The 25,669-nt window shown below is 37.2% G+C and overlaps 1 protein-coding gene across 7 annotated transcripts in view; it reads left to right on the plus strand.

Moving 5' to 3' along the window:
- Window positions 1–25,669, plus strand: part of LOC128867065 (tight junction protein ZO-1) — a 93,548-nt gene extending 67,879 nt beyond the window's left edge. For 3 of the 7 annotated variants that reach the window (XM_054108175.1, XM_054108187.1, XM_054108195.1), the window contains 9 exons: window positions 3,723–3,956; window positions 4,294–4,862; window positions 5,077–5,231; window positions 5,298–5,397; window positions 7,810–8,032; window positions 8,100–8,367; window positions 15,066–15,195; window positions 19,497–21,670; window positions 24,557–25,665. In XM_054108175.1, the coding sequence (XP_053964150.1) occupies window positions 3,723–3,956; window positions 4,294–4,862; window positions 5,077–5,231; window positions 5,298–5,397; window positions 7,810–8,032; window positions 8,100–8,367; window positions 15,066–15,195; window positions 19,497–21,670; window positions 24,557–24,780 (4,077 nt within the window). In that variant the 3' untranslated portion in view covers window positions 24,781–25,665. Of the gene's footprint in view, window positions 1–3,722; window positions 3,957–4,293; window positions 4,863–5,076; window positions 5,232–5,297; window positions 5,398–7,809; window positions 8,033–8,099; window positions 8,368–15,065; window positions 15,196–19,496; window positions 21,671–24,556 lie in introns of all 7 variants that reach the window. The other 4 variants (XM_054108162.1, XM_054108181.1, XM_054108169.1 and 1 more) reach the window with 4 other exon arrangements.

Raw genomic sequence — 25,669 nt, forward strand, 5'->3', positions numbered from 1 at the left:
TGCCCGGTGGCTTAGCCACCAAAACATCCTGTATGCAACGCGCGAATGGCGCCAATGACATATTAAACGATAATGTAACGTCACAATACCACAGCTCGCAACCAAATCTGCTAAGCAGTATGTCCATACGGAATATAAACTCTACCACCAACTCTTCCGCTATGAACAGCAATTTCGATGGAAATCTGAAAAATGATAGTTATGGTGGCGGATCTACGCGCATTATTGGACGCACGCCGCATTCCGTCGAGCCGCGCACCACTGCCTACTACTACAACGAGCTAATAAACAAACCGGCCATATTTGATTCGAATTTAAATTTGCTTAACGAAACGATGAAAGACGACAAAAACATATCAGAATGTAATAATGTAAAAACCTCGGAGCAGTCCAAAACGATACTACGCTCAGGAATTGCTGCACCAGTAGCAGCAATTGGCACGAGCGTAATGAACAGTAACAGCATTTCGTTGGCACCACAGAAAGGATACAGCCACTGCTTGAGCACAAGAAATAGTGAAGACAATAATGAAACTGATACCGGTTCCGGTGCTGCCTTCAATAACGGTGGTGGTGCAAATGATGACTGTAATGGCTATTTTAAGGTGTCGAAGACATACGGAGAATACCCCTCGTCTAGCAGTCAGTTTATTAACAATGGTAATACTAGAAAGCAAGTTGATATGCAAGCAGCAGCACAAGATGATAATTTTAGCCCAACGCCGGCTGTTAGAAACTTTTCTGCAGCCACTCCCTCTTCCGCTTCCTTAGTTAAAACTTCTACATCAGCTGGCATTCATAATCACCTCATTAACAATAAAAGCTATTACACCAGTAGAAAACCATGTAACGCTGCTGGTGACTCAAGTAATATCTTTGGCAGTAGCAATCAACGTTTAGCATGAGATTGTCACATTCAATGTTAATTCAGTTGAAAAGAAGAAATCACGCATTAATGCCAGACTTTCCAAAAATGTATTGCCCAGAAAGTAGACCTACTAGCTGACGTACAGCCTTGGCCAAAAGTGTTAGGAACCCCATTAATTAATGAATGTTTCATTGTAAAGTTATTATATAACTTTTTATTAGTAAATTAGTACAAATATAAGGAATTAGTGATTAATATTTAGTAGGTCCACCCTTTAATTTGGTAACAGCAGCAATGCTCTGGGGCATGCTGCGTGAATGCTTTGCAGATTCGGCTGTACTTATGCGCTGGACTCGTGAATTAAATAATTTTTCGGGGCTGTTTGCGATGTTATGCTGTGCTCCTTTATCTTACGTTTTAAAATAGTCCGCATGTGCTCTGTGGGGCTTAGATTTCAAGACTGAAGACTTAAGATTTTCAAGGCTCAATCTAACAAAATGTTGTTATTGTCTCTAATCAACGCATCGTAGTCGCTGATTTGTGATAAGGAGCGTTGTCTTGTTGATATTGAACTCTATCTATGTAAATAAATGTCACGGAAAATGCGCATTAACGAAGGCAAAATTACAATTTCCTATACATTTATGCACTTTTGACAGTCTATGCGACCATCGCAAATGAACATTTCGCCGTCACCATCAGCAGCCATACAACGCCAGATCATAATGCTGCCTCCCCCATGCTTAACAGCGGGTATCACGCAATCTGGATGCTATTTCTCGGCAACCCGTCGCCTCACCAACGTCACACCAGGCGTTCCAGATAGCTGTAGTAAAGGAAAAAAATCACTTTATAAGATTTGTGTTATTTCCTCGAAATAATTAGGACTAAAAAGATATGGCTGTGTCTATATTTTAAAATGATGTAAACCAAGCCTCTCTCGAAGCACGATTCATCAGCCACGGCTTCAATTGAGCTTTGTACCCTTTTAAACCTACTTCCAGAAGTCTTCTTCTAACTGTGCGAGCACTAACGGTCTTTCCAATTTCTTCTGACAGAGCTACTGCAAGGGTGGAAGAGGATTTTGTACGATCCTTGAGAGACTCACATATAAGTTTTCGGTCTTCCCGTCTTCTCAACTGCGACTCCCCTTCCTCACTGAAAACTTGGATTCTCACTCTTTTGTCGTAACATATTTCGATAAAAGAAATTATTTATATCCGCTTGATAATTTTGCACTAAAGATTATTCACACATTGACGACTACCAAATTTAAAATGCCAAAATATTTTCGGTATACTTTAAAAAATGCAACTTTTTAGACTTAACGCGCCAAATGTGCCATGGCCTTTCCCATAATATTGGGTTGTTCGGAAAGTAAATTCGTTTTTTTTTTGTGAATATATCGAGATTCGAGATTAAACCCAGGCTCTCAGGTGGTCATAAACAGTTGAATTCGTTAAATTTAACCTCTCACCGACCTCACGTGTTGTTATTCGCCGGTTTGCATCAACCTCTATCGCGTCTTTATCAGCTTCAACCGGCCTTCCAGAATGTGGTGCATCTTCGACATCAAACTTGCCGCATCGAAATTTTACAAATCAGTTTTGGCACTGACGTATTGTCAACACATCTTCTCCATACACATCGGTTCATTTCTCTCATACACATTGTTGATTTCTTGCTGAACCGCATTTTTATCTTTTCTATAGTAAAAAAGTAAAATATGACGAAAATGCTACTTATTGCTCTCCATATTTAAAAGGGCACCGACCAAACACTACTGCGTACAATCAATTGAACTTATTCACACACAAGCCTTGCTATATCAGCTGTCAAAACATATAATGACAATGCGACTTAAGTGTGAAGTTAGCTGTGAAAAAAAAAATTAAATCCTCTGTCGGAAAAAAACGAAATTACTTTTAGTGGGGTGCCTAATACTTTTGACCACGGCTGTATGTTCTCTACCTTAATTGTCAGAATTCCAATTGAATTGTTAATTCCTTCTGATTTCTAACAGAATTGTTCGATTTTCAAGTAACAATACGAAATTGCACTATTTTCTTCTTTTCAACTGCTTTAATGAGAAGCTCTGTTTTGCATGGAATTCATCATTTCCCAGGAGTTTTGCCAAGCATACTTTTTAACCCGAAATATTATGTGTATCATTATGTGTATGTCTAATGTAAATTATCATGGATATGTCAATGTTTTGCCACGACCAAAGCCCATTACAAATTTTATTTATATTACGAGTATATCGCTTTGTAGTTTTATTTGTTACAGTAAGCATACAAAATTCGAATTAATTGCTATGGTTATAAATTATATATGTATGTATGTATGTATTTACCACACTGTTGCTAACTAAATGTTTTTATTACTTTTATTTCATTTTTCTTACTTTAATGAAAATCATTTCGACAAATATCACCATGGTCATTCCCTTGCTTAAATCACTCCGCACAATTCAAACCAAACCCGATTAACACAAAACGTATTTTGTTCCATTTCGTCCTTTGTTCGAATTGTGTACGTCCAATACAACGCTCGACTATTAAATAATTAATATATTTCGAAAACGTTCATATATTCTATTACTATTTTTATTTAATTCCTTTTTGCTTTTTTCTCTGTATAATGTAAAATATATACTCATTGTTTTACGTTTATATTTTAACGTTAATTGCTACTTTTTTGGAAAAAATATGTTTCTTAATTAATATCCCCATTTTGCTCCTGATAAATAACAAAATTTTTATGTCAATACAATCATATCTTCCTTCCTCGCTTTAACACTCTCTCAAATGTACCTATCTAACTAACTGTACCATTATCGAACCAATCTTAGCCGATTGAATCCCTTTCCGACGATTTCCTCTTCCCTATGACCACCTCCCGTCTATCGTATGCATCGAGTCCGGAATCTGATTTGGAATTAAGTCCGGGACCGTCGACGTCATTGTCCCTTGGTAATTTGCCGCAATTGGTCAAATCGAGCTCAGATCCGTCGATTGCCACTAATCAGGATAACTTGGATAGGGATAGAGATACTGTTGGTGATGGACTACCACCTCCATATACGGTAAGAGGCAAACACCTACACAATCATACATCCTTAACAATCATTTTCTTATTGTAAACTTATGAAGCATAAAATAATACAACTAATAATTGAATTATGGGCAAATACTTAAGTGTTGCTTATGCAAACTAGTCACTCATAGACTCATAAATATATTTTACAATACTCCTACATACTCTTCAAACATTTTTTGCGCGTAAAAAATTCATTAACAACATTCGTTAACTTAAAATTAAATATTAATTACTCTTAAAAACATCAGCCTTAGGCTCTTTCCGATTATAGAATTAACGAAATTTTCTTCTTTTGTAATGAAAAATTCACTTTTTGGTATCAGATTCCTTACGACCACGCTGCCAATTTACCACCGAACCGCCGCCAAACCATGGATACTAATAAATATGGTGCCTATGCGACAGCATCCAACATAGTTGCTGCAGGTGTTGGAGTTTCTGACTCATCAATGCCCTCTACACGCCCACAATCCTTTTATGGTATACATGCACCTGATCTGCCGCCACGCATCGATCGACAATCTAAGCCTGGACCAGGTGAGATGCCGCCGCCTCCTCGTTCCAATAGCTCGGGTGGGACGTTGGGTCGATCGGCACAGGAGCGTCTATTTGGCAAACCGATCGTCAATGATGAAGTACAAGCTGAATATATTTCACGAAGCACCAGCGACTCAATGGATCGTCATCATGCTTCATTGGAACGACAGGCACTTCTCAATGCAGCCATTTCCAATCCACCCGTTGGTGGCAATAAAGTAACACAACAAAATGGCAGTGCATACGACAGTGTGTCCAGTTACGATTCGTATAATACGTCACAGTTAACAGTACAAAATCTGGGCAGACTTGGCCCAAATGCACCCGATGATCTCAAGTCCGTTCCGAATGCAAGGTAAGCGCACACAACTTGCCACATTCTACCTGCTTTTTGTGCATAACTTTTTGTATTTTTTTTTGTATTTATTTTATTCATTTTTTATAATACTAACGGTGAATGTGAATTTACGACACAATTACTTGTGTTCGGGATGTTAATTATGTAGTAATAAAAAATGAAGCCACGGCTTTTATAATGTCACTTTGCAATTTCTTTCTTCCAATGAAAGCCGACCACTACCACCCGTTGGTATGAACTCCCAAGCGCCAGATTATGGGCGCACCACCCACGATCACCGCAGCTTTTCAGGTCCCAACGATCTTAATCGCCAAAGCAGTCCCGTCAGACCCTCTTACCATGAAAGCAGTTCAGCGAGAAATATTGGTAATTCAATTTTGCGTTTGTAGAAAATTTCACATTTAAAATTTTCCTCAATATATGTTTTTACAGATACTCGTAATGGACAATTACAACGGCCATCCAATTTGGGACTTGAAAGTAGTCCACGTAAGTCAGTTGTTGAAACGAAAACTGACTATGGAAAATACAGGTATGAAAATAATTATTGTTTAAGGAATGCCATTTGCATCTTGTGATATTATTTCTAACTAGCAGACCTCGAGGTCCAGCAAAACTTTATCATATCCATACCAAAAAAAATGTTTACCCCAATTTGGTTAGGTTAGGTTATTGTGGTTGTCGGTCTGGACAACCAACTCACTTAGACCTTCAGGTCAGTTGAGATACAACGATACGACAAGAGAACCTCAATTATTTGCCTTCGTTGAACCGTTTTGTTGTGGCTCTTATGAAGCGCAGAAGTGGTCCCATCTCAACGCCAGGCAGTTCCGTAAGAGAATTGAAAAAATATTTTCCTAGAAAACCTACTATGATTTTAGCTAAGGCTAGACAATTGCAAAGAAGCTGCTCAACTGTTTCTTCCTCTTCGTCATCTTTACAACTTCGGCAATATTCATGGCGCGGTAATCGCTTAAGCGATTTTGGCCGAGTTTAATAAAGCGTGCCAGTCATTTCCTTGTCGTGCTAACCGGTGCCAGTTGGACACACCAAGTGAAGCCAAGTCCTTCTCCAACTGATCTTTCCAATGCAGAGGATGTCTTCCTCTTTCTCTGCTACCACCAGCTCGTACCATACTTTCAGTGCCGGAGCGTAGGGGCAGTAAGGACAGACTACAAACTGTTAATAGCTGTTTATCAATAAGTAAAAATTTGTTAAAAAAAAAAAAAAAACCATAAAATTTATAATTAGTTTTTCTTTCGACATTCGTTAGAATCATAAATTTCACACAGCTCCTATGCAGCAACGATTATCGCTTGCGGCTGTTTCTTCATACACACAGGTGAATCCAATACCTCTTACGCCTATTCCTTCCACGATTTCGAAGATGATGAGCTAGAAGCATGATTCAATAATAAAAGGTTTGCTCAGTAAGCAGCTTTCTCATTCCCTCTTGACAAATCGGCTCCCTTAGCAAGACACTGGGTTGCTAGCTCTAGAAATTTTGACTAAAAGTGGAGGAAAAGTAAAATTTGTAGAAAAAACATTTCTTTTTCAAAATGGACTCCTTACGAGCAACAACTCGCTCAAGAGTTTTCATCGGTATGTTCAGGACTATGGTAGTATGACATGGAATACATATCGCTTTAGTCAGGACATGATAGAGTATTCGACGTAATCCAAGATCGATGAGTGGAGAATTTACAAAGCTTTATTTCTTGTGATGTGTTGATTTAGAAGGAATTCATGTTTTGCAAAGAGCTAGCATTTCCCAAAGAGTTAAGACAGTGAGAATAATTGGATAGTCCCGACGCAATCGATTACATTGCAGATCTCATTATAAAAATGTTGGCAGAACTTGTTTCCAATGAGCCCACCTTCCTATGGATGGATGAAGTGTCCAGAGGAGGTTTAGAAAAGCACAGTACCAGTATGAAAGAGCTTCTCATAAAAAGCATCTACCGGAATCGGCTTCCAATTGTGGAACGCGCGCTACAAATAGGAGGAGGATCTCGGCGAAACACCTAACAGAATTGTACGTGCCAATTATTTATTTATTTTTAACAAAATAGTTTCATATTGGCGAAACGTTGCGATTGGTTTTAAATTTAAAAATTAATTCACAAAATAAAATCTTGGATTATGTGAAATAATTTATTGTTTTAATATTAGGCTTGGCAATTTCCTCTAATCACTTCTATCTATACCATTATTTACATTCAAATATTAATTAAAATTTATTTTTTAAACCGTTCGCAGTTTGTTTCCATTTAAGTAACAAAATATTATTTTGCTACCATTTTTACCAAAAAGGATTTAATTTTTTCCTTTTTATGCACCTTCTTAAATACAACCTTTTGTAAGGGAGTGTCAAAATTCGAATGTCACTAGTGAGCAAACCTTTAATAATTGAATCATGAGCTAGAAGCACAACGACATCGTCTTTGTTGTTGGATAAACTCTTCACAAAACCGCATTAATTTTACATTTAATAACCAAGATTTCAATGGAAATATACTTTCAAAGCGAATCTATACGAGTACGAGTAGATTTTACAAATACAACAATTTATGGGGCTATTGTCCAATTTCAACTGAAGAAAAAAGAGGAAAAGATTTGTATTTTCTCGCTCTTTGACAATCAGGCATCAAACAGCTGATACAATAACACCACCTTGTAACTTAATTTGCTTGTCTTTTATTGACACATTGCCGGAACTTAATTGCCTCACTTTATTTATTTATTTTTTTTTTTTTGTTTTAAACTACATACTAAATATTAGTATTGTTTTCTTCTAAACGTTTACTTATGAATATAGTTACTATTTTCCATCAAAATCGCTTCTTTAAGTTTTGTAACCTTTGTTTTCGCCGCATTTCTTATCCTTTTCATATTCTATTCGCCCTGTTGTTAATGACATCACAATTTCAATCGTCGCCATCAGTCGCAACAACTCAGTAACACAAGCTGATTACAATAAACTGCCGAAGAATCCTCATATGGTTGTTCCACCACCAAACATTAATGGCAACAACAATAGCAGCGGTAACGGAGCATCGAATAGCAGTGGTAGTGGCCCATTTAAACCTGTCCCACCGCCCAAGCCGAAAAATTACCGGCCGCCAGTGCATGGAGGTAACAACGCCAGCGGTCAATGGGAAAGTGGGGTGAGTTTATCTTATCGTATGTATATATGTTTGTATATGTTATATTTAAAAATATTTTCCTTTTCAGGACTCAAGTTCTCCACGCTCACCAAATGGATTTTTTTATCCGTCCATGACAGCCTCTCATCAACATTACGCGCAGCAGACGCCTGGATCACCGGGCCATGGTAACAATAAGAACGCACATTCAACATATGGTAGCAACAGTAATTACGTTCAACAGTCACAATATCCGCCTCCGCCTGTGAATGGATATGTTGGTAATCACCACTACAATGGCGGAAGTGGAACGGGCCCGTACATCGCGCCACATCGTGGGATACCAGCGCCTCTTGGTAAGTAAAGAAGCAAGTCGATTTTTTATGTCAATTAAGGACATTACTGTCCACGCGATCAAATTATCAAGGCGCATTTGATAATGGATAAGAAGTTGGAGCTAAAAGCATATGACCATAGTGCGAATGGAGCAGTTTTTTCTAATTTCATTTTATGCTAATATTCGGATACGGCGAAAGAAATAAAGCAAATCAACTGGTTCACCACCCTTACTCAGGGCCGTGGAGAGAGTATTCGGGCCCCTTCAATTTTTTTTTATTTATCAAAATGCGTATTATGTTATAGTGATATAACATTTAAACATTGAAAAACTCATTGATAAAATTTTTGATAGAATTAATTATGAAATATTGATTAAAATGAATTTTAGAAAACTCTTCAGCAGATCTGGAATAAAAAACGCAGCTGAAAAAAGTTAAAATTTTTTATTCATTTTGTGAGCCTAACAATTATTTGAAAATTACTGCCACGTTTCAAAATTGGTCTTCATTTAAAATACAACTATCTAAATTTAATCTAATCATCACACGTGAGAGTAAAGACTGGGACTGCTACTACAGTAAACTAAAAATTTACAAAAAAGAAGTTAGGAAAGCGAAAAGGTCTGGTTGGAGAACGTTCTGTGGAGAAATCGAAGGAACCACAGAGGCTTCCAGACTGCGCAAAATCCTCTCAAAAAAAACACAATCCCACCGGATACCTCCAAAAACCGGACAGGAGTTGGACTACTTCGAATGACGAAACTTTGAAGTTGCTGGTGGACACACACTTTCCCTGCAACGAATCTTCTAACGTAGTAATCGACAATGGTACAGAAAGACCAAATTCTGACATTGAAGAAATAATCACTGAAACCAGAATAACCTGGGCAGTGAACACATTCAAACCATTTAAATCACCGGGCCCAGATGGATTATTCCCGGCCCAAATACAACATTCACTCAACTACATCATGGAGTGGTTGACGGCCATTTTTAAGGCCGCTCTGAAACTGAAAAGTGTCCCATCAACATGGAAAGAGGTAAAAGTGGTCTTTATCCCTAAAGCGGGAAAAAGTTCACACACAACACCTAAGGATTTCAGGCCAATAAGCCTATCCTCCTTTCTGCTAAAGACATTAGAAAGAATTCTAGAAGAGCATATTAGGGCTAACATCAGCCCTAATAAGCTCAGCATCTCACAACATGCGTACTGTAAAGGGAAATCAACTGAAACAGCACTTAACTCACTTGTTACAGAAATTGAGAAGTCAATGTATAATAAAGAATTCACACTGGTAGCCTTCCTAGATATCGAGGGCGCATTCAACAACATCCTACCGGATACCATAATAAAGGCACTGACGGATTTCGGGATCTCTGGCGCTCTGGTTGAGTTCATCAAAAACATGCTCTTGAGCAGATTTGTGATCGCAACCCTAGGGGCCTCAGAGATCAAGAAAAAAGTTAGCAGAGGAACACCTCAAGGCGGCGTGCTGTCCCCTCTCCTATGGGTGCTGGCACTAAACTCATTGCTAAAGAGCCTAGAGGAGAGAGGACAACACGTAGTAGCATATGCGGACGATGTTGCAATGGTAGTAAGGGGGAAATTCCCCAATACACTCATAGAAGTAATGCAGGATTTACTAAATATGGTTGAAAACTGGTCAAAAGCAAATGGGCTAAGCGTCAACCCCAATAAAACTGAACTAATCCTATTTACCAGGAAACACAAAATACCAAATATAACTCTCCGACTCTAGGTGGAACGGCACTGTCATTTAGTGATGAGGCCCGCTACCTAGGTCTAATACTAGACCGAAAGCTAACATGGAAGGCAAATGTCGAAGATAGAGTAAAAAGGGCGACAATAGCACTATACTCTTGTAAACAGCTGATAGGACTAAGTTGGGGTCTCTCCCCATCTATCGTATACTGGCTGTACACGGCAATTGTCAGACCTATCCTAACATACGGCATATTAGTATGGTGGCCAGCTTTAAATAAATTGTACATTAAAAGAACCATGGCACACGTACAAAGAATGGCCAGTCTTTGCATCTGCGGGGCCCTCAGAACCACACCCACAGATGCACTAAATATCATACTTAACATTTTACCAATAGAGCAGTACGGTAAGCAAACAGCTGCCAAAGCAACTCTCAGACTAAGAGAAATCGGCATACTCAGAACGAACCGAAGAGGACACTCCTCAATTTTAGAACAATTCCCCTGCATTCCCAACACAACGGATTTCTGTAGGACCAAGGACATCAATTTTAATAAATCATTCGTCACAGTATTTCCCTCCAAAGAGGAATGGGATAACGGGCACATTGTTAAGATAAATGACTTAAACATCTACACAGATGGCTCAAAACTGGATAAAAAAGTAGGTGGAGGGGTCTACTCCGACAAACTCGGAGTACGCCAATCATTTCGCTTACCTGATCATTGCAGTGTATTTCAGGCGGAAGTCACTGCCATAAAAGAAGGGCTTAAAGAAATAAAAACGAGAGTATTATCCACAAATGAAATCTTCATTTACTCGGACAGTCAAGCAGCAATAAAAGCGCTGGAATCAAAAACGCACTCGTCAAAAACAGTTCTAGAATGTTTTAAACTACTAGATGACGTATCTAAGTGCTACAAGGTGCACCTTATCTGGGTACCAGGCCACAGGGACATTCCAGGAAATTGTAAGGCGGATGAACTTGCAAGAGCCGGTACAACGCTCGATCTCGAACCGGATAAGGCGCTGATACCCATGCCTATAGCCACTTGTAAATCACTTATAGACAGGGAAACCATCAAAAAGGTAAATACAATCTGGCAAAACCTCACAATATGCGAACTAAGCAGACAGACATGGCCGAACTGGAACAGCGGTCGATCGAAGATCTTGCTAAGATTCAACAGGGAATCTATAAGAAAAATGATAGGTGTACTAACAGGTCATTGTTTAATAGGCAGCCACGCTAGAAGGTTAGGACTACCTTACTTCGATTTCTGTAGAAGCTGTCTAAATACAGAAGAAGAGGAAACAGTTAGACACCTTTTATGTGAGTGCGAATGCCTAGCTAGGAGAAGGCTGCGCACCCTCGATACAGCATTTCTAACCGATGTAGCGGATATAGCGCATCTAAAACGAACGAAGCTCTGCTCGTTTATTAAAGCAACCGGATGGTTTGAAAGGGAACACGTAGAGTAAGGATAAGCTCCAGTGGTATCACAATGGACCTGCCGAAGGTCTAAGTGGGTCTTACGACAACCACCCTACCTACCTACCTACCTCACTATAATTACAAATTACCTTATAAATCAGTAGCATAAAATGTTCCATTTTAATAAGGGCTCAATAATATACACTTGTGTATCACCATATTATATTTATTCTTCGTAATCGTGATCATAACATTCGATATGGTGACACCAAAAAAAGTCTGTGGCGGAACTCTGGTAGAAGTATTATTTACTATATTTTTTCAAGCAGGAAATTTCTTGGGAAAAAGTACCCGATCCAGCTCACCCGGTTGAAGTACCAGTCTGGCACTTCCCAAGTAGTACTAAAGCGCCGTTTTTATACCATTATGAGACCCCCAACAGACAAATATCTACAGCCAACCAGAGCTGTTGATGTAATGAAGAAGATTGATGGCATTTAGGTTGGCGCACTGCCCCAGGTTGTCAAAGAAAGGAGCACCCAATGACCTTAATCACCTAGCTGCCAATCGCGGACATTTACAGAGTATAGTACAGTACAGTCTCCTTCTCTGAAAGCTCCCCCACAGCTTTTGCCATGGGGCTTAAATGGTAAATCTAGCTTTTCCGCGAGTGTGCCGATCGTCCAATAACCGGTAAACACAGCTACGTGTTTGGAAATTGAATGGCGTTGAGTCCTCAGAGCTTTCTGAGTCCACCGTTTTTTTATATTGGGGCTAAAGGGCTTTTAAAATAGCATATGAAGATATGGAGCTTCTTCTTCTCTGCGCTTTCCTAAGAAATAAGTTGTGTAATTCCCCAACGGTCAGGTGGATGGGTAGGAGGTCTCTGAGACCAATTTAGTACCCTTCCTGGCAAGCTCATCAGCAATTTTATTTCTTTCTATGAAAATGATTAACCAAAAATACGAAATACGGTGCTAGTAAAATTTGAAAAACTCGGCGGTGCCACACTCTTTTTTGGATAAATGCGATCATCTCGATAACTCTTAGCGCACATATTGCTCCACAACTCATTTAGATTCGTCTTAAAATTTTTGAAATCGGATAAAAAAGACGCCCACTTAATACTAAATTTCCGTCACTTTCCTACGGCTGACAAGTTATTTACTACAGACCCTTGTAATGGACGTAGGCCATTACGATGCCTCATGGGGCGGTCTTATTCTTGTAGCCGCACAGAGGTGATTTGCCGCTTTTTTACACGATAATGCTTCGTCTCACCGATAGATACTTTTACCTTTTCTGACCTTTTAACCCTCGCCCTGAAAGACGTGGAACCTGTTGCTGATGCAAACGAGAATATAAAGAATTGTTTCAAAGTGCTTTAATATTGGTCGAAAATAGGTTGTGTTGGTTAAATTACACTGTGTGACAAAACAAAAAATTAAATATACTTTTATGGAGACCTAGCACAACTTGTGGGCATAGAAAAACTAAAAAAAATGGTATAGCAGAAATTTCCAATACACCCCCAAAATCTCATTTTATGGCCATAAAACCGTTTTTCAGTAGGTTGTTGTGAAGAATCACTCCTAACTTCGCCAATTTCCATCCATTTCGAATTTGTTTTTTTAAGTCGAAAGAACAAAAACAAACCTTTTTGACAGTGTGTTGACAATTTTTCTGAAATGACAACTGGCGAAACTGTAGACGGAAGTATTTGGATTTTTTTTATTTTTTCTCTATTTTTTCAACTTTCACATAATTTTTACGATATTATCCGTTATTGAGGATTTTTTTAGTACACCACTGTTATAGTAAATTTAATTTTGCGTCGAATGAGCTATATTTTACTGCAATTGAATTAAAATTAATAGAGTTGTGTAAGTTTTAAGATTTTAGTTTTTGTTTTTACTAATTTGGTATGTAGGTATAACTTACGCTAAATGGGAATAAGGACGTGTTTTGATGCGTTATTATAGACACGTAATATTTATTGGAGTATATATGTATACATAAGAGTTCATTGTACTGCATACAACAGAACTGGTTAGAACTTACGAAAATATCTGACATATTATAGCACTGTTTTTTTAGTAGAAATATGGAAAAGCTCCCAAGTGTACCAAAGTTCACACTGTACATTGATTAACAAAAGAAGTTTGTTATTATAATTTAACCTTATTAAAACGTCAAAGTTTTATTTTTTGTTTCATTGAAATTCAAGAGATATAAATCAAAACATTGCCAGAAAAGTCGAATTTCACAATATTATCCGATGATGTGGCATCATCAGCCTTATCATAAACCAGATGATTGTTATTTTTATAAAACGGACGTAAACGGTCATCATTATAAAGCTCGAAAGCACATAAAGTATGCTGATGTTGCAACTGCTAAGAACCCCGTAGTCTTGGACGATCTGATTGACTCAACTGCAGGAACTGAAGGAAGTTCAACTCATTGCTGATGATGATCAAACTGATAACAATAAACCTGATGATGAAGAGTACTTTCCGTCTGGTTCTAAGTCTTCAGAACGACACATTGTATCAAATTCAGATTTTCAGGATCTTTCTCGTGATTTACTTCTATCGGGAAGACAATCTGAAACGCTCGCTTCTCGATTTAAACAATGGAATTTAGTTGATGACGACTTCAGATGAATGATGATGATCGAATTTCTTACAGAGAAGTATTCAAAACTGATGAAGAGAATGACAAATGTACCGTACCATACTAAACTCCAAAGGGTCGTTTCCAATGCATTTTTAAGTTTGGAACCAGTTCCGTTGTGTACTGCACCGTACCATACCGTACAGTGCTGCACTGCACAGTACTCCAATAAATATTATGTGTTTATAAGGACACTTGTTATCATTTTCATGCTTCGAAACCTTATTCCCATTTAGTGTAAGTTATACCTACATACCAAATTAGTAAAAAAAAAAAAAAATCTTAAAACTCACACAACTCTATTAATTTTAATTCAATTGCAGTAAAATATAGCTCATTCGACGCAAAATTAAATTTACTATAACAGTAGTGTACTAAAAAAAATCCTCAATATCGGATAATATCGTAAAAATTATGTGAAAGTTGAAAAAATAGAGAAAAAATAAAAAAAATCCAAATACTTCCGCCTACAGTCTCGTTAGTTGTCATTTCAGAAAAATTGTCAACACACTGTCAAAAAGGTTTGTTTTTGTTCTGTCGAATTAAAAAAACAAATTCGAAATCGGATGGAAATTGCCAAGTTAGGAGTGATTCTTCACATCAACCTACTGAAAAACGGTTTTATGGCCATAAAATGAGATTTTGGGGGTGTATTGGAAATTTCTCCTATACCATTTTTCTTAGTTTTTCAAAACCTACAAGTTGTACTAGGTCTCCATAAAAGTATAATTTTACTGTCGCACAGTGTTATCAAAAAGAACTTTAGAACTCAACTTGTATTGAATTTTTCTTTCACTATTTAATTTACGCAAACCTTTAATCAATTGAATATACATGCATACACAAATATAAGTTGTATTATAATTTTTCTTCGAAAAGGTAACATCCCATCGCATACACCCGAACGAAACCCATTGGATTTGGCGGGTAGTCGAGAGCAACGGGGATCAGCATTTGAACTATACCGCAAACCTCAAATTGGTACAACAGGGCACCATCACAACATGAGGTAAGTGCATCCAATTTATATGATCTTAATATGGTGTGGCCACAGGTACTTACAGGGCACATAAAACAGTAGCAGCTGCACGATTGCAATTTTGATTTTTTTTTTCATTTATTGGTCTGAAAATTGTAATTTTTTTTGTGCAATTACTCTAAACCAAGGCGCATTCATTAAAGGTTGTGGCTCTAAACCAACAAATATGTTCTGTACGTATGATTGTTAAAGCAAAGTATTGGGAAACTAGAAAACAAATAAGGAATTCGCCTTGTTTCACTCTGAGCTCACAGCCACATGACACAGCGAAAAAAAAAAACAGATCAACTGATTTACCAACACCACCTTTAATAGATGCGCCTTGTTGTTCTAAACTGTCAATGGATAGATTTTATAGATTTTGACAAAAACAGAAAACATTGCTCTTGTGGCTTTTGCTCACTGCTGCGACCTGTTTAACGTGCCTTGGTACTTATCTACATAAATAATTTTTGGGAAGTGAGAAGTTAAACTTTACTTCGATCCACTCTAATCATAAAAAACAAAAGCTTATTGGTATTATTTTTTCTGCTTTCTAGGATTTATGTTAACGAAAAATGTTTTTATTTTTGTTTATGCACAAAATACAGTTTGCTAATTCATAAATTTTGCCATTTAATACCATACTTACATAATAAATACGACTTTTTCGAACATAATTTTTTAATCAATAACACACGGAGGAAAACCGAAGAAAAACCTGAAAAATCCTTTATTTTGCAAAACCCAAGAAAAAAAATTAAGAAACGAAAATAAAACATTTTTCGGGGTAACATTCTTAAATAAGTAATAACCTTTCAACTTATTTCAATGGCATTGCGGAAAGTTATTATTAAATTATTTGAATTAACTGTTTCCTTTCGTACTAAATTAATTGATTAATTTTTAAATGGACTATGAAATCAGGTTGTGGGCTATCATGCTTTTAGTAAATAGTTGATAATGTTTTTCATAAACTTAAATATATATTAATAGATGGTACAAAACTAACCCATAAACAACATTCTCAAGCTCATAAATCTGTACGTCTTTAGTATACGTACGTTGAACTACTTTTTGGTGCAAGTTATAAGCAAAAAATCCCCAATTGGTATTTGCAAAATAAAGAGTTCAAAAATTATTAAATTTTTTTTAATGGAAATTTATGCTAACGTATTTGATGATGACAAATGTATGAAGTCAATAAAAACAATCTACAATTCCAATCGATTTTGAACACTTGCTAAGATAAGGCTATTTCAGGAATGCAAAAAAAAAAAAAGATGTGCGGTACCCTGTACAAACAGCTAAATCGGCATTTTTCATCTGACCTTTTTATTTTAAGTTTGATTTTTATGAGTGATATAAAATTTCTATGAACTCTTTTCCACAGCCCGCGTAAGTTTATCCGTTGATTTGGGTCGTAAACGATCTGGTAAACTTACGTTGCAGGTAATATACAAGGATGATAGATTTACAAGGTTTGCTCTTTAACTATGGTGAAAAAGAAAGTTGTGAAGGGAACTTCGGCTGCCACCCCACTTGGAAGATTCGGTGTGTATTCACACACTCATCCAATCGGTAGTTGTTCGTATATTCCTATCTTCTACAATCTTATCACTTGCCGAAATTTGCAAAATCATTCCACACATATTCGCACACTCGTCCAACCATTCGTTATCCAGACGGCAACGAAGTGTGATCGGTTGATTTTTTTCGTACATCACCAACACAATCTCAGTCAGCCCATCAACTGATTCTGTCAAATTCGCTCAGAACGGAATAACAACTCTAAAAATATGTTCTCCATCTTGCCAAGTGTAAATTGTTGTTGTCAAACAGCTGGTAAACAATGTTTACGTCAATATTTCGAAGGAGCTCCCGTAAACATGTAAACATATGCAATTCTTAAACTTAAACGCTTAGACCACTTAGACCCTATTATCTTTAACAATCATTAACCTATATGAAAACCATGAAATTCGAAGTTTATGTACATTTTTCTGAAAGTAGCACCGCATATTAGAGTATAGGGTACTCGTGTTCATCAACTTGTTTGATTTCATTAATATGTAGTGCGTAAAGTACATAAATTCTTTCACAATTAAATAAAATCTTTCCTGGATTCTACCTGGCTGTAGCGCCAACGACATCCGCTTACCACGTGGAACATCTGTAATATGAAATTAATTATTTATTAGGTATGCATGAAACTCCAAATGATAGCCACGATTTTTCTCACTGCGGTCACCCCTCGGCAGGGATTCGCAAGCCTCAGAGTGTATTTCTGCTATGAAAAAGCACCTCAAGATAATCCATCAGCCTTTCGGAGGTGGCATAATATTGCAGGTTCGTGTGTTTGGTTGTTTCCATCGCTTTCGCATACTCTTCCTTCACAAGCAAGTAATTTCCCTTCCTTTTGATTGTTTATTGATGGAGTCTTACGACACGGCGAATTCGGAAGTCGTAACTATGTGCTCTACCATCCTTGATTTTATTTAGAGAAGAGGCTGATGACAGCTGCAAATGCTTACTGCTCTTCTATTCGTTTACTATTTTGTACATTTTTCTCTTTGGGAGAGATCAGATGATAATTCGCCAGAATTTCGGCTACTGGAAATTCTTTACTGTCAAGCTAGCCGAACAAACGCGCGAGCTGCTGGTTTTATATAGTAAAATAGCTACTGTCAAGGGGTTATTGGTAGTCAGAGGTTCGAAAAAATGATGATTTTAAATATTTTTTTTTTTTGCTAGTCAATTGCTTTATTTTACAAAAATAAAAACATAGCTTTAATACATCAAAAAATTAATAATTGTAAAAGTCATCGCTGTTTGTGTGAAGCCCGTTTCACCGGAAGTACCTTACGGTGATCATCACAAGTCCTTGGAGATTCATCTGTGTACAAGCTTTCGTCTTGTGAGAGCTGAACATTCGCAGACATTGTGCTCTGGAGTTTCGTAAGACGAAAGACGACAGACGATTATTTCTACGAGCTCGAGTTACTTGAAATGATAACGAATAATGTTCCATATAGTATTCAATGAAAGTTCGAGCCCTCTATTCAGGTTCAGAAAGCCCTCGATCCAGATTTCGGAGCCTATTTAAGTGATAAACTGTTTAGCCTGCCTCTGTTCTAGACTATACATACAGTATCGTATGAATTCTCTATCGTCCCAGTCTTTGATTACCTTGTGTGGGCTTTAGTGACCCCACTAAAATCGAGGAATGTTGACGTAGTGCCCAATTTTTCTATGCAGTCCGTCTGTTTGTTGCCATCATAACCTTCATATCCTGATACCCAGTCGAGCAAAAGGTGTTTCTAGCTCCCAGGGTATTGAGGACGGTGAAACATTCTCTGCCGCAAATGTCTTTGCCATGGAGGTCCGCTTGAAAGATTGTTGGATAACCGCCCATTGGTATCGATTTTTGTAAGTTTGATCCAAAGTCATCAGCACCAGTTCTACTATCCACAAGCTTCGACGCACCTCTGTACCAGATTTCCGAGTCAAATTTAAAGTAATGCAGAAGTTATTGCACCACGCATTTAGAGGTATTCTTATGAGTGCACTGAGCGCATCCGACATACATATTTGATTTAACATTTAATTTTCCCACGGGTGCCTTGTTTGACGAAAAAAGATCTCCGATTCGTGCATGGTTTGTATCAATTCAAGAAGTAAGGAAACAAATTTATTCATATGCAGCCTGTATCCGACTTACTTCGGACTTGTTGTTCGGCAAAAGAGTGGATTGTCCCACGTTCGTCGGTTGATCGTCGTCAAGATATACAGCGCGAATGCGGCGCTCTTCATACAAATATAATCTACTCAACTATTTGTCAGACTCTCTGCCATAATAGACGAAACGGACATATTCCATTATTCATATATTTTTTTGCTTGCAAATTCGCACAAATAAAAATTTGTCTGGCAAGAATTTCCATATTTCCCTCAATAATTAATATAGCCCTGCGCTCGTAATTTCACCTTCCTTGCAAGTTTTTAACGTCCGGTCAATTTAATTTTAACAAATTTGTGATAATTCGTACGAATCTGTAACAATTGTTTGCCGTACGCGCAGTCTAAGTAGGCAATTTGATAAGAACTAAATAAGGAACTTGCCCGGTGCGGAGCCTTACATATAATATAATAAACAATTCATAAGTGTATTCTCTAATATTGGAAAATAAAGTGGTTTTTTCAAAATTTCTTTTTGTTTTTGCAAATCAAAATTTGAAGTACACTTCATGAACTACATTCTCTATTTTCGATTCACTTAATAACATCTTTAGCGAAATGGAGCCATTTGAAGAAAGATTTGACGACCGTTTTTCGATGGCGCCACTACCACCAGGTCATCCCTGTTCACGTCCAGCTTCACGTTATTCCAGCCAATTAGGTCACCCACCACCACCACCACCACCGCCACCACCAAATCATAATCCCGATTATTACAGTTACCAAATGTGCTCTGATTATTCTCAATTGCCGCGCCAGTACTATGAGGAAAACTCAATGCCTCCACCATTGCTACCACACAAGCCGAAGAAGAAATCTGTACTGAAAAGCCCATTAGTAGCAATTAAAAACGCCTTCATAAAAACAACGCGGCCGCTGAGGCGCATGAGTAGTATGGTTGAGCCAGAAAGGAAACCGAAATTATCGCTGAAGCGTCAACATTCTATGCTGGAGCGAGGTATGCAAAGACCCTATTACCCTGACGAATACCCCACCTATCCAGCGGGCTTCGAAGGTCGATATTATAACGCATCACGTGGAAACGGTGCACTTCCGCACGGTATGATTCAGCGAGACCAGTATTATCTGTATCGAGATCAATACCACCAAGGCCTAATAGATAGCACTTACCAACATTTAGAAGGTGAAGATATATATGGAAACATAGGGACTGTGCCGCGAATGCATAGAGATAGACGAGAGGAATATAGCACTATCGGTCAGGAAAATTTATATGCAAACAGAGCTTTCATTGAACTGGAGCGAAGGCAAGCAGATGCAATGGCAGTTGCAAATCGAAATGGTCGCCAAATAATAAGACGGCATAGCACGACAGCAGCAGATCGCATGGATGGCAAAAGGATGATGTCCGATGCCACTAATGGAACGGCCTATGGCCAGGATGAAATATATCAGAGTAGAATGGACGCTTATATTTCAAATAATCAACGAAGAGCACCAAATTCAGAAGTTATGACACGAAGGCGCTTTTATACCGCCACATCAAACGAATTTGTAGATCCGATTTACCAAACCCGCAAAGAAGTACAAGGCGAAATTCATCGAAATCACTTGTCTGAAAAGGAAATGCAAGAACGGATAAATAGAGGAAAACAAAATATGGAAAAGAGATGGAGTCCCCAGAGCAGTAGTCAATCAGATCGCGATGACAAGTCAGATCGTGAATCAAATTATCAAAGTAGGCGCGAAGTAAAAGAGAGCACGTTGATAACGCGCGCTCAGTTAAGAGAGCAGATTTACCAAACCCGCCGAGAAGCGTTCGACAGCATGGCTGAACCCATATATGTGTCAAAAAAGAGAGATATAGGTAGACCAGAGCCCATATACGAAACAAAAGAAGAAAGTATTTTGCAATCGCATGAAAATGAGACTGATGAGAAAAAAGAGGAAAAAACCGAATGTACCGTTGTTGAAATTAATTCAAATGATGAAACTTTAAGTCGTTCAGATCTACACAAGTCTTCAGATACTGTCATTGCAAATACAGTAATAGAAACACAAAATATGCCCATAGGTAAAGCTCCACTTGTGCAATGTGAAGATGTAGATGATGATTTGGAAAATGCTGATGACGAAGTCGCAGTAACCCAACAACCTCCTAATAATGATATCAAACATAAAAATGTCGTATTACAAACTTCAAACAATGAAGCTTGTGAACACTCTGACGAAGTATCAGAAACATTATATGTAAAGGCTTCACCTCCGATTGTAGACGAGCCACCGCTTGCCTTGGAGTTACCAAAACCTACACAAAAATTAAACAGTCACTTGCCACGCGCCCCATTCCATATCTCAAACATTCTGAAACGTACGGGTCCTCCACCTGTAACAGCCGATAGTCATACATCGCTAGAAACACAATACACATCCCAAGGCAGCTTACCTGTGGGTGCACCTAAAGCAAGCAGTACCCCTTATACTAGTAATATGTCGTTGCAAATTGCCGGTCCAGTGCCTGTACCTACTCCGGCTGCTACCGGCATTTCGCACGTAGGCGCATTTCCAGCAACGCCTCGAGAGCCCACTACTACTCGTGGCATTTTCGATTCAAACGGAGGCACATTAGCGAATAATGTTTGGAATGTTTCACTGCAGATACCGGCGGGCGCCATACCAATGGGTGTCAAACAGGAAATATACTTCACAGTTAGTGATCCCCGCTTGGGCGAAGCCATTGGCGGACCGCCGCTGGATATGGAAAACGGTTTGTTTCATCTCATAAATATAATATAAAATAACTAAAGTCACTGTTTGTATGCGACACAACCTGTTTTAGTTAATGCTTTTTGATTTATTTTGCATACCACGCACTTACGTATTTATGACTATTTTGCATGCACACTGACAATTTAGTTTTTTTTTTTTTTTGTTTTTTGTATTTTATGTGTAAATAATACTAACTGTAGTTACATTGCAATAAATATAAAAGCAAACAGCCGGCAACTGGCTGCAGCGCAAAAATGTATTCAATTGCTTCTAATTCTTATATGCTTCGGATGGGGTACCAATAACTATAGGTGTAAGTAATGATAATCAGTTATGACGGGGATTCATACAAATCCCCTAACAAAATGTGTGTTAGCTCACATAAAATTTTAAATAAATTGTATAATAGAAATATTAGATTTTTAATTTCAAAGTAGATTTTCGTTCTCCGTGATGTCTTAAAGAGTACATTTTTATAATGTTAAGCATGCCTAAGAGCGCACACATACTTAATATGTATGTGTGTATATATGTACCATCTGTATTAATACTTAATGTAGGAGTGGGAGTATCTGGGTGATCTATCGCATTGTAGTCTAATTAATAATCTTATGTTTAATATTGGTACATTGTATCCACATATTTTTATTATCTAAACTCTGAAGAGCTGCATATATTGCATTTCTCAACTCATTGTACTATATTTATATGAACTAAATACGCAAGCAAAAATCTCTCAACTAATCTTGTATGTACATACATATTGCAATTGCAACACAACAACAATAACCTTTAGCTCAGTGTGCAGATTTATTATTGTACATTTTTATGTTGTAAATTCAAAAAGGTTATATTGGAGAATTTGGATTTCTGGTTAGCAAGCGTTCATAATTTAGTCGTATTTTCATTTAGTAACTCAGAATTTTGGAAGAAATATGTCATTCCTGCCCTATACGCACCTCCTTTGAAAATGTATGTGTACTTTTAATAACAGAAGGGGAACACTCAACAGCAGCACTGCTGAGGCAATACAGCAAATGTTCACATAATATTTCTGGAAAGTGGGAAAGGCTAGAAGAATAAATAAAGAATGGACACGAAAAATATTGATGGGACGCAAATCGTTATAACATCAAAATTATATAAGCTATTAAAATAATTTTTAATTTATTTTCTTCTTTATTAAACGCACTATGTTAAACAGAAGCTCATATCAATTCTCTTTGTTATAAACAAAATGGCGCAATTTAGATTTGACTTCCCTCATTAGGCGATGGACATTCGTTTTTGTTACGGTATCTGCCGCTCTTTGCGAATTCATTTTAAACTGCTGTTCATTTTTTTTTTCTTTTGTTCAATGGGTCGCAATTGTGGACATTTTGGTGACTTGTGGTCTTTTTAACAATATTTACCCCGTGATTTTCATATCAATTCATGCGATGTAATAAATGGCAGCAAACGTTTTTGCAAACACTTCATATAAATTTCTTGATTTATACCCTATGATCCAAAAGTACCGTGCTGAGCGGGAAGACTGTTTTCTTCGATTGCCAAGGCGTTGTGCACCATGAATACCTTCCATCGAGCCAGACAGTGAATAAAGCCTTCTGAATAAAGCTGAATGCCATCCATCCCTTCGCGGCCTACCAGGGGTGCATGGAAGACTGCGCTAAATGTTGGCACATGTGTGTTGCTTCAGACGGGTCATATTTTGAAGGAGATAAAATAAATTCGTCTGAAATTTAACTCTGTTTTGTTTTATTTAAACATTCCCGGTACTTTCTGATCATAGGGTAGTGCCCGTGGTAATGAACGTTTTGTTTTTCATGTCACACTAGCAGATGACTTGCCACACCAAATATTTTTTAGAGAACTTCTCCAACATTTTTACTTAAAAGCACCTGGAACTTCTCTCTCTTCATTGTAGTGCAAAACTCAGCGTCCCGAATCTGCTTAAAGTCAGCTTTGACGTACGTTTCATCGTCCATAACCACAATAATCCATATTTCTGGATGCCTTAATTGTATAATTTTCAGGCACGTTCTTTAGCATTCTTATTTTGTTTATCATCACGATTGAGTGCTACCAACCTTTCGATCTATAGACCTGTTTTGCAACATCTCGAAGTGAAAGGCAAGGTTTTTCAGAAATAATGACACCATTCTTTGGCGGCGATATAGTAAATCCTTTTTTTCTTCCTCTTTCAGACCTTCGTACAGCCGACAAGAATGCATTAAACTTTTTTAACAAATAAGTTACCGTACTTTTCAGACTATTTTAAGTTTTTGCTATGACATTGTGCGACAAATTGCCATTTTTCCCCAAATTTGGCAAATGAACAAATTTCTTGATTTTTGCGCACAATTTTTTTCCGCAAGCTCCCACTTACCCGAACACATTTTGAAGAATACGTAGAGATTACGAAAAGTGAATACGTCAATTAATAACTACAACAAACACTATGAGTACGTGTACTAATTTTTTATTTACAGTTAGTTTTACGCAAATGATGAATAAACACAATCGTGCCCACTTTTTATATATATTTTTAGCAGAGGTAAAATCGTCGTCACTGTAGAAAAACTGGCACCATTTAGGGTTGCATTGAATGAAAGTTGCCTGAGAAAATCAACAAAAATGTGGCATAGAGTGTAAAAACATGAATTGAAAAAAAAATTGTGGCAGATCTACGACATATTGATATGGTATAAGTTCGCACACTGGTGGCGAGCAGTTTTAAGGTTAAGTTGTAGATGTTGCTAGTCGCAATACTTGGTATTCCTAATGAAATATTGTTGAAATGCTTCACTTTTTATTGTTTATTATGAACTTCGTATTTGTTTGTTATGAGCTGAATTAAATTTCATTTCACATCTTTTCGCAGGTGAAACAATGTTATCTCCTTTGGTAATGTGTGGTCCACAAGGGCTAGAATTCTTAGTGCCGGTAACACTAAACATTCCACATTGTGCGGGCCGAACAGCATCTTTGGGATTGGCGTTGAAAGCTACAGACAGTGAAAAAAATCTACACACAGAATGGGACAATATTGATTTGCCGAGTAATGCCGCTGCTCATACGGTCTCAGTGAAAGTGGATCATTTCTAGAACATAAAATTTTATATTTAAATTAATAAATGTTTAAGTGCATATAAGTATATCCATTGTATGTGGGTAAATATGTATGCATGCATATTTAGAGCTAAGTCTGTATGGTATTTAATACACCAATTATATAATTAGAAATTGGCCAAGTTTTGCTACCATATTGTTTTGTAAATATACATATTTTACGAACATCGTTCCGAAGGAATGTCGTTTTTTAACCGCAAAGGAATATTTTTTGATAAACCCATGTATATATATATATATATATATAGTATATTTAAAAACAAACGCGTAGATATGTGTGCCTTTATTAGGTCATTGTACTCACATACGTATTATATTACATAAATCGCAAATAAATATGCAAATCTAATATATATAATATATGTATATCATATATGTATATCACTTTTACGAAATATTTACATACATTAAAATACTAGATATATTTCTATACAATTTCAACTAAGTGTCATTATAATAAAAATTAACCTGAGTAATAAGAAACTAAAAACATAAACGAATAATGCCCGGTGTTAATTATTTCTTGCAAAATAACTTGCGTAGTCAATACATATATAATATAACATACATATATTTAGTGTATCCCTTCATTTAAATTATAGCTTTGTACATATATATTCCTCATTTAAAAAATTTATAATTTAATTCTTATTCATATTAAATTTGCTTGCGGGACATAACTGCGTATTTTATTCTTTTAATTTTCCGTTAAATCCCATGATGTTACATAAAGTTTTAAATAGACCAATCCAATCCAAGTAGTAGGCCAACATTGAATACTTTAATTAAAGACTAGCTCACTGCATGTACATACTCGTATATCCGTACCTTAATATAGAAAGACCCTCACGCATATTTTGGTTAC

The sequence above is a fragment of the Anastrepha ludens genome, chromosome 2 (assembly GCF_028408465.1).
Source record: "Anastrepha ludens isolate Willacy chromosome 2, idAnaLude1.1, whole genome shotgun sequence".
NCBI classification, from domain to species: Eukaryota; Metazoa; Arthropoda; class Insecta; order Diptera; family Tephritidae; genus Anastrepha; species Anastrepha ludens.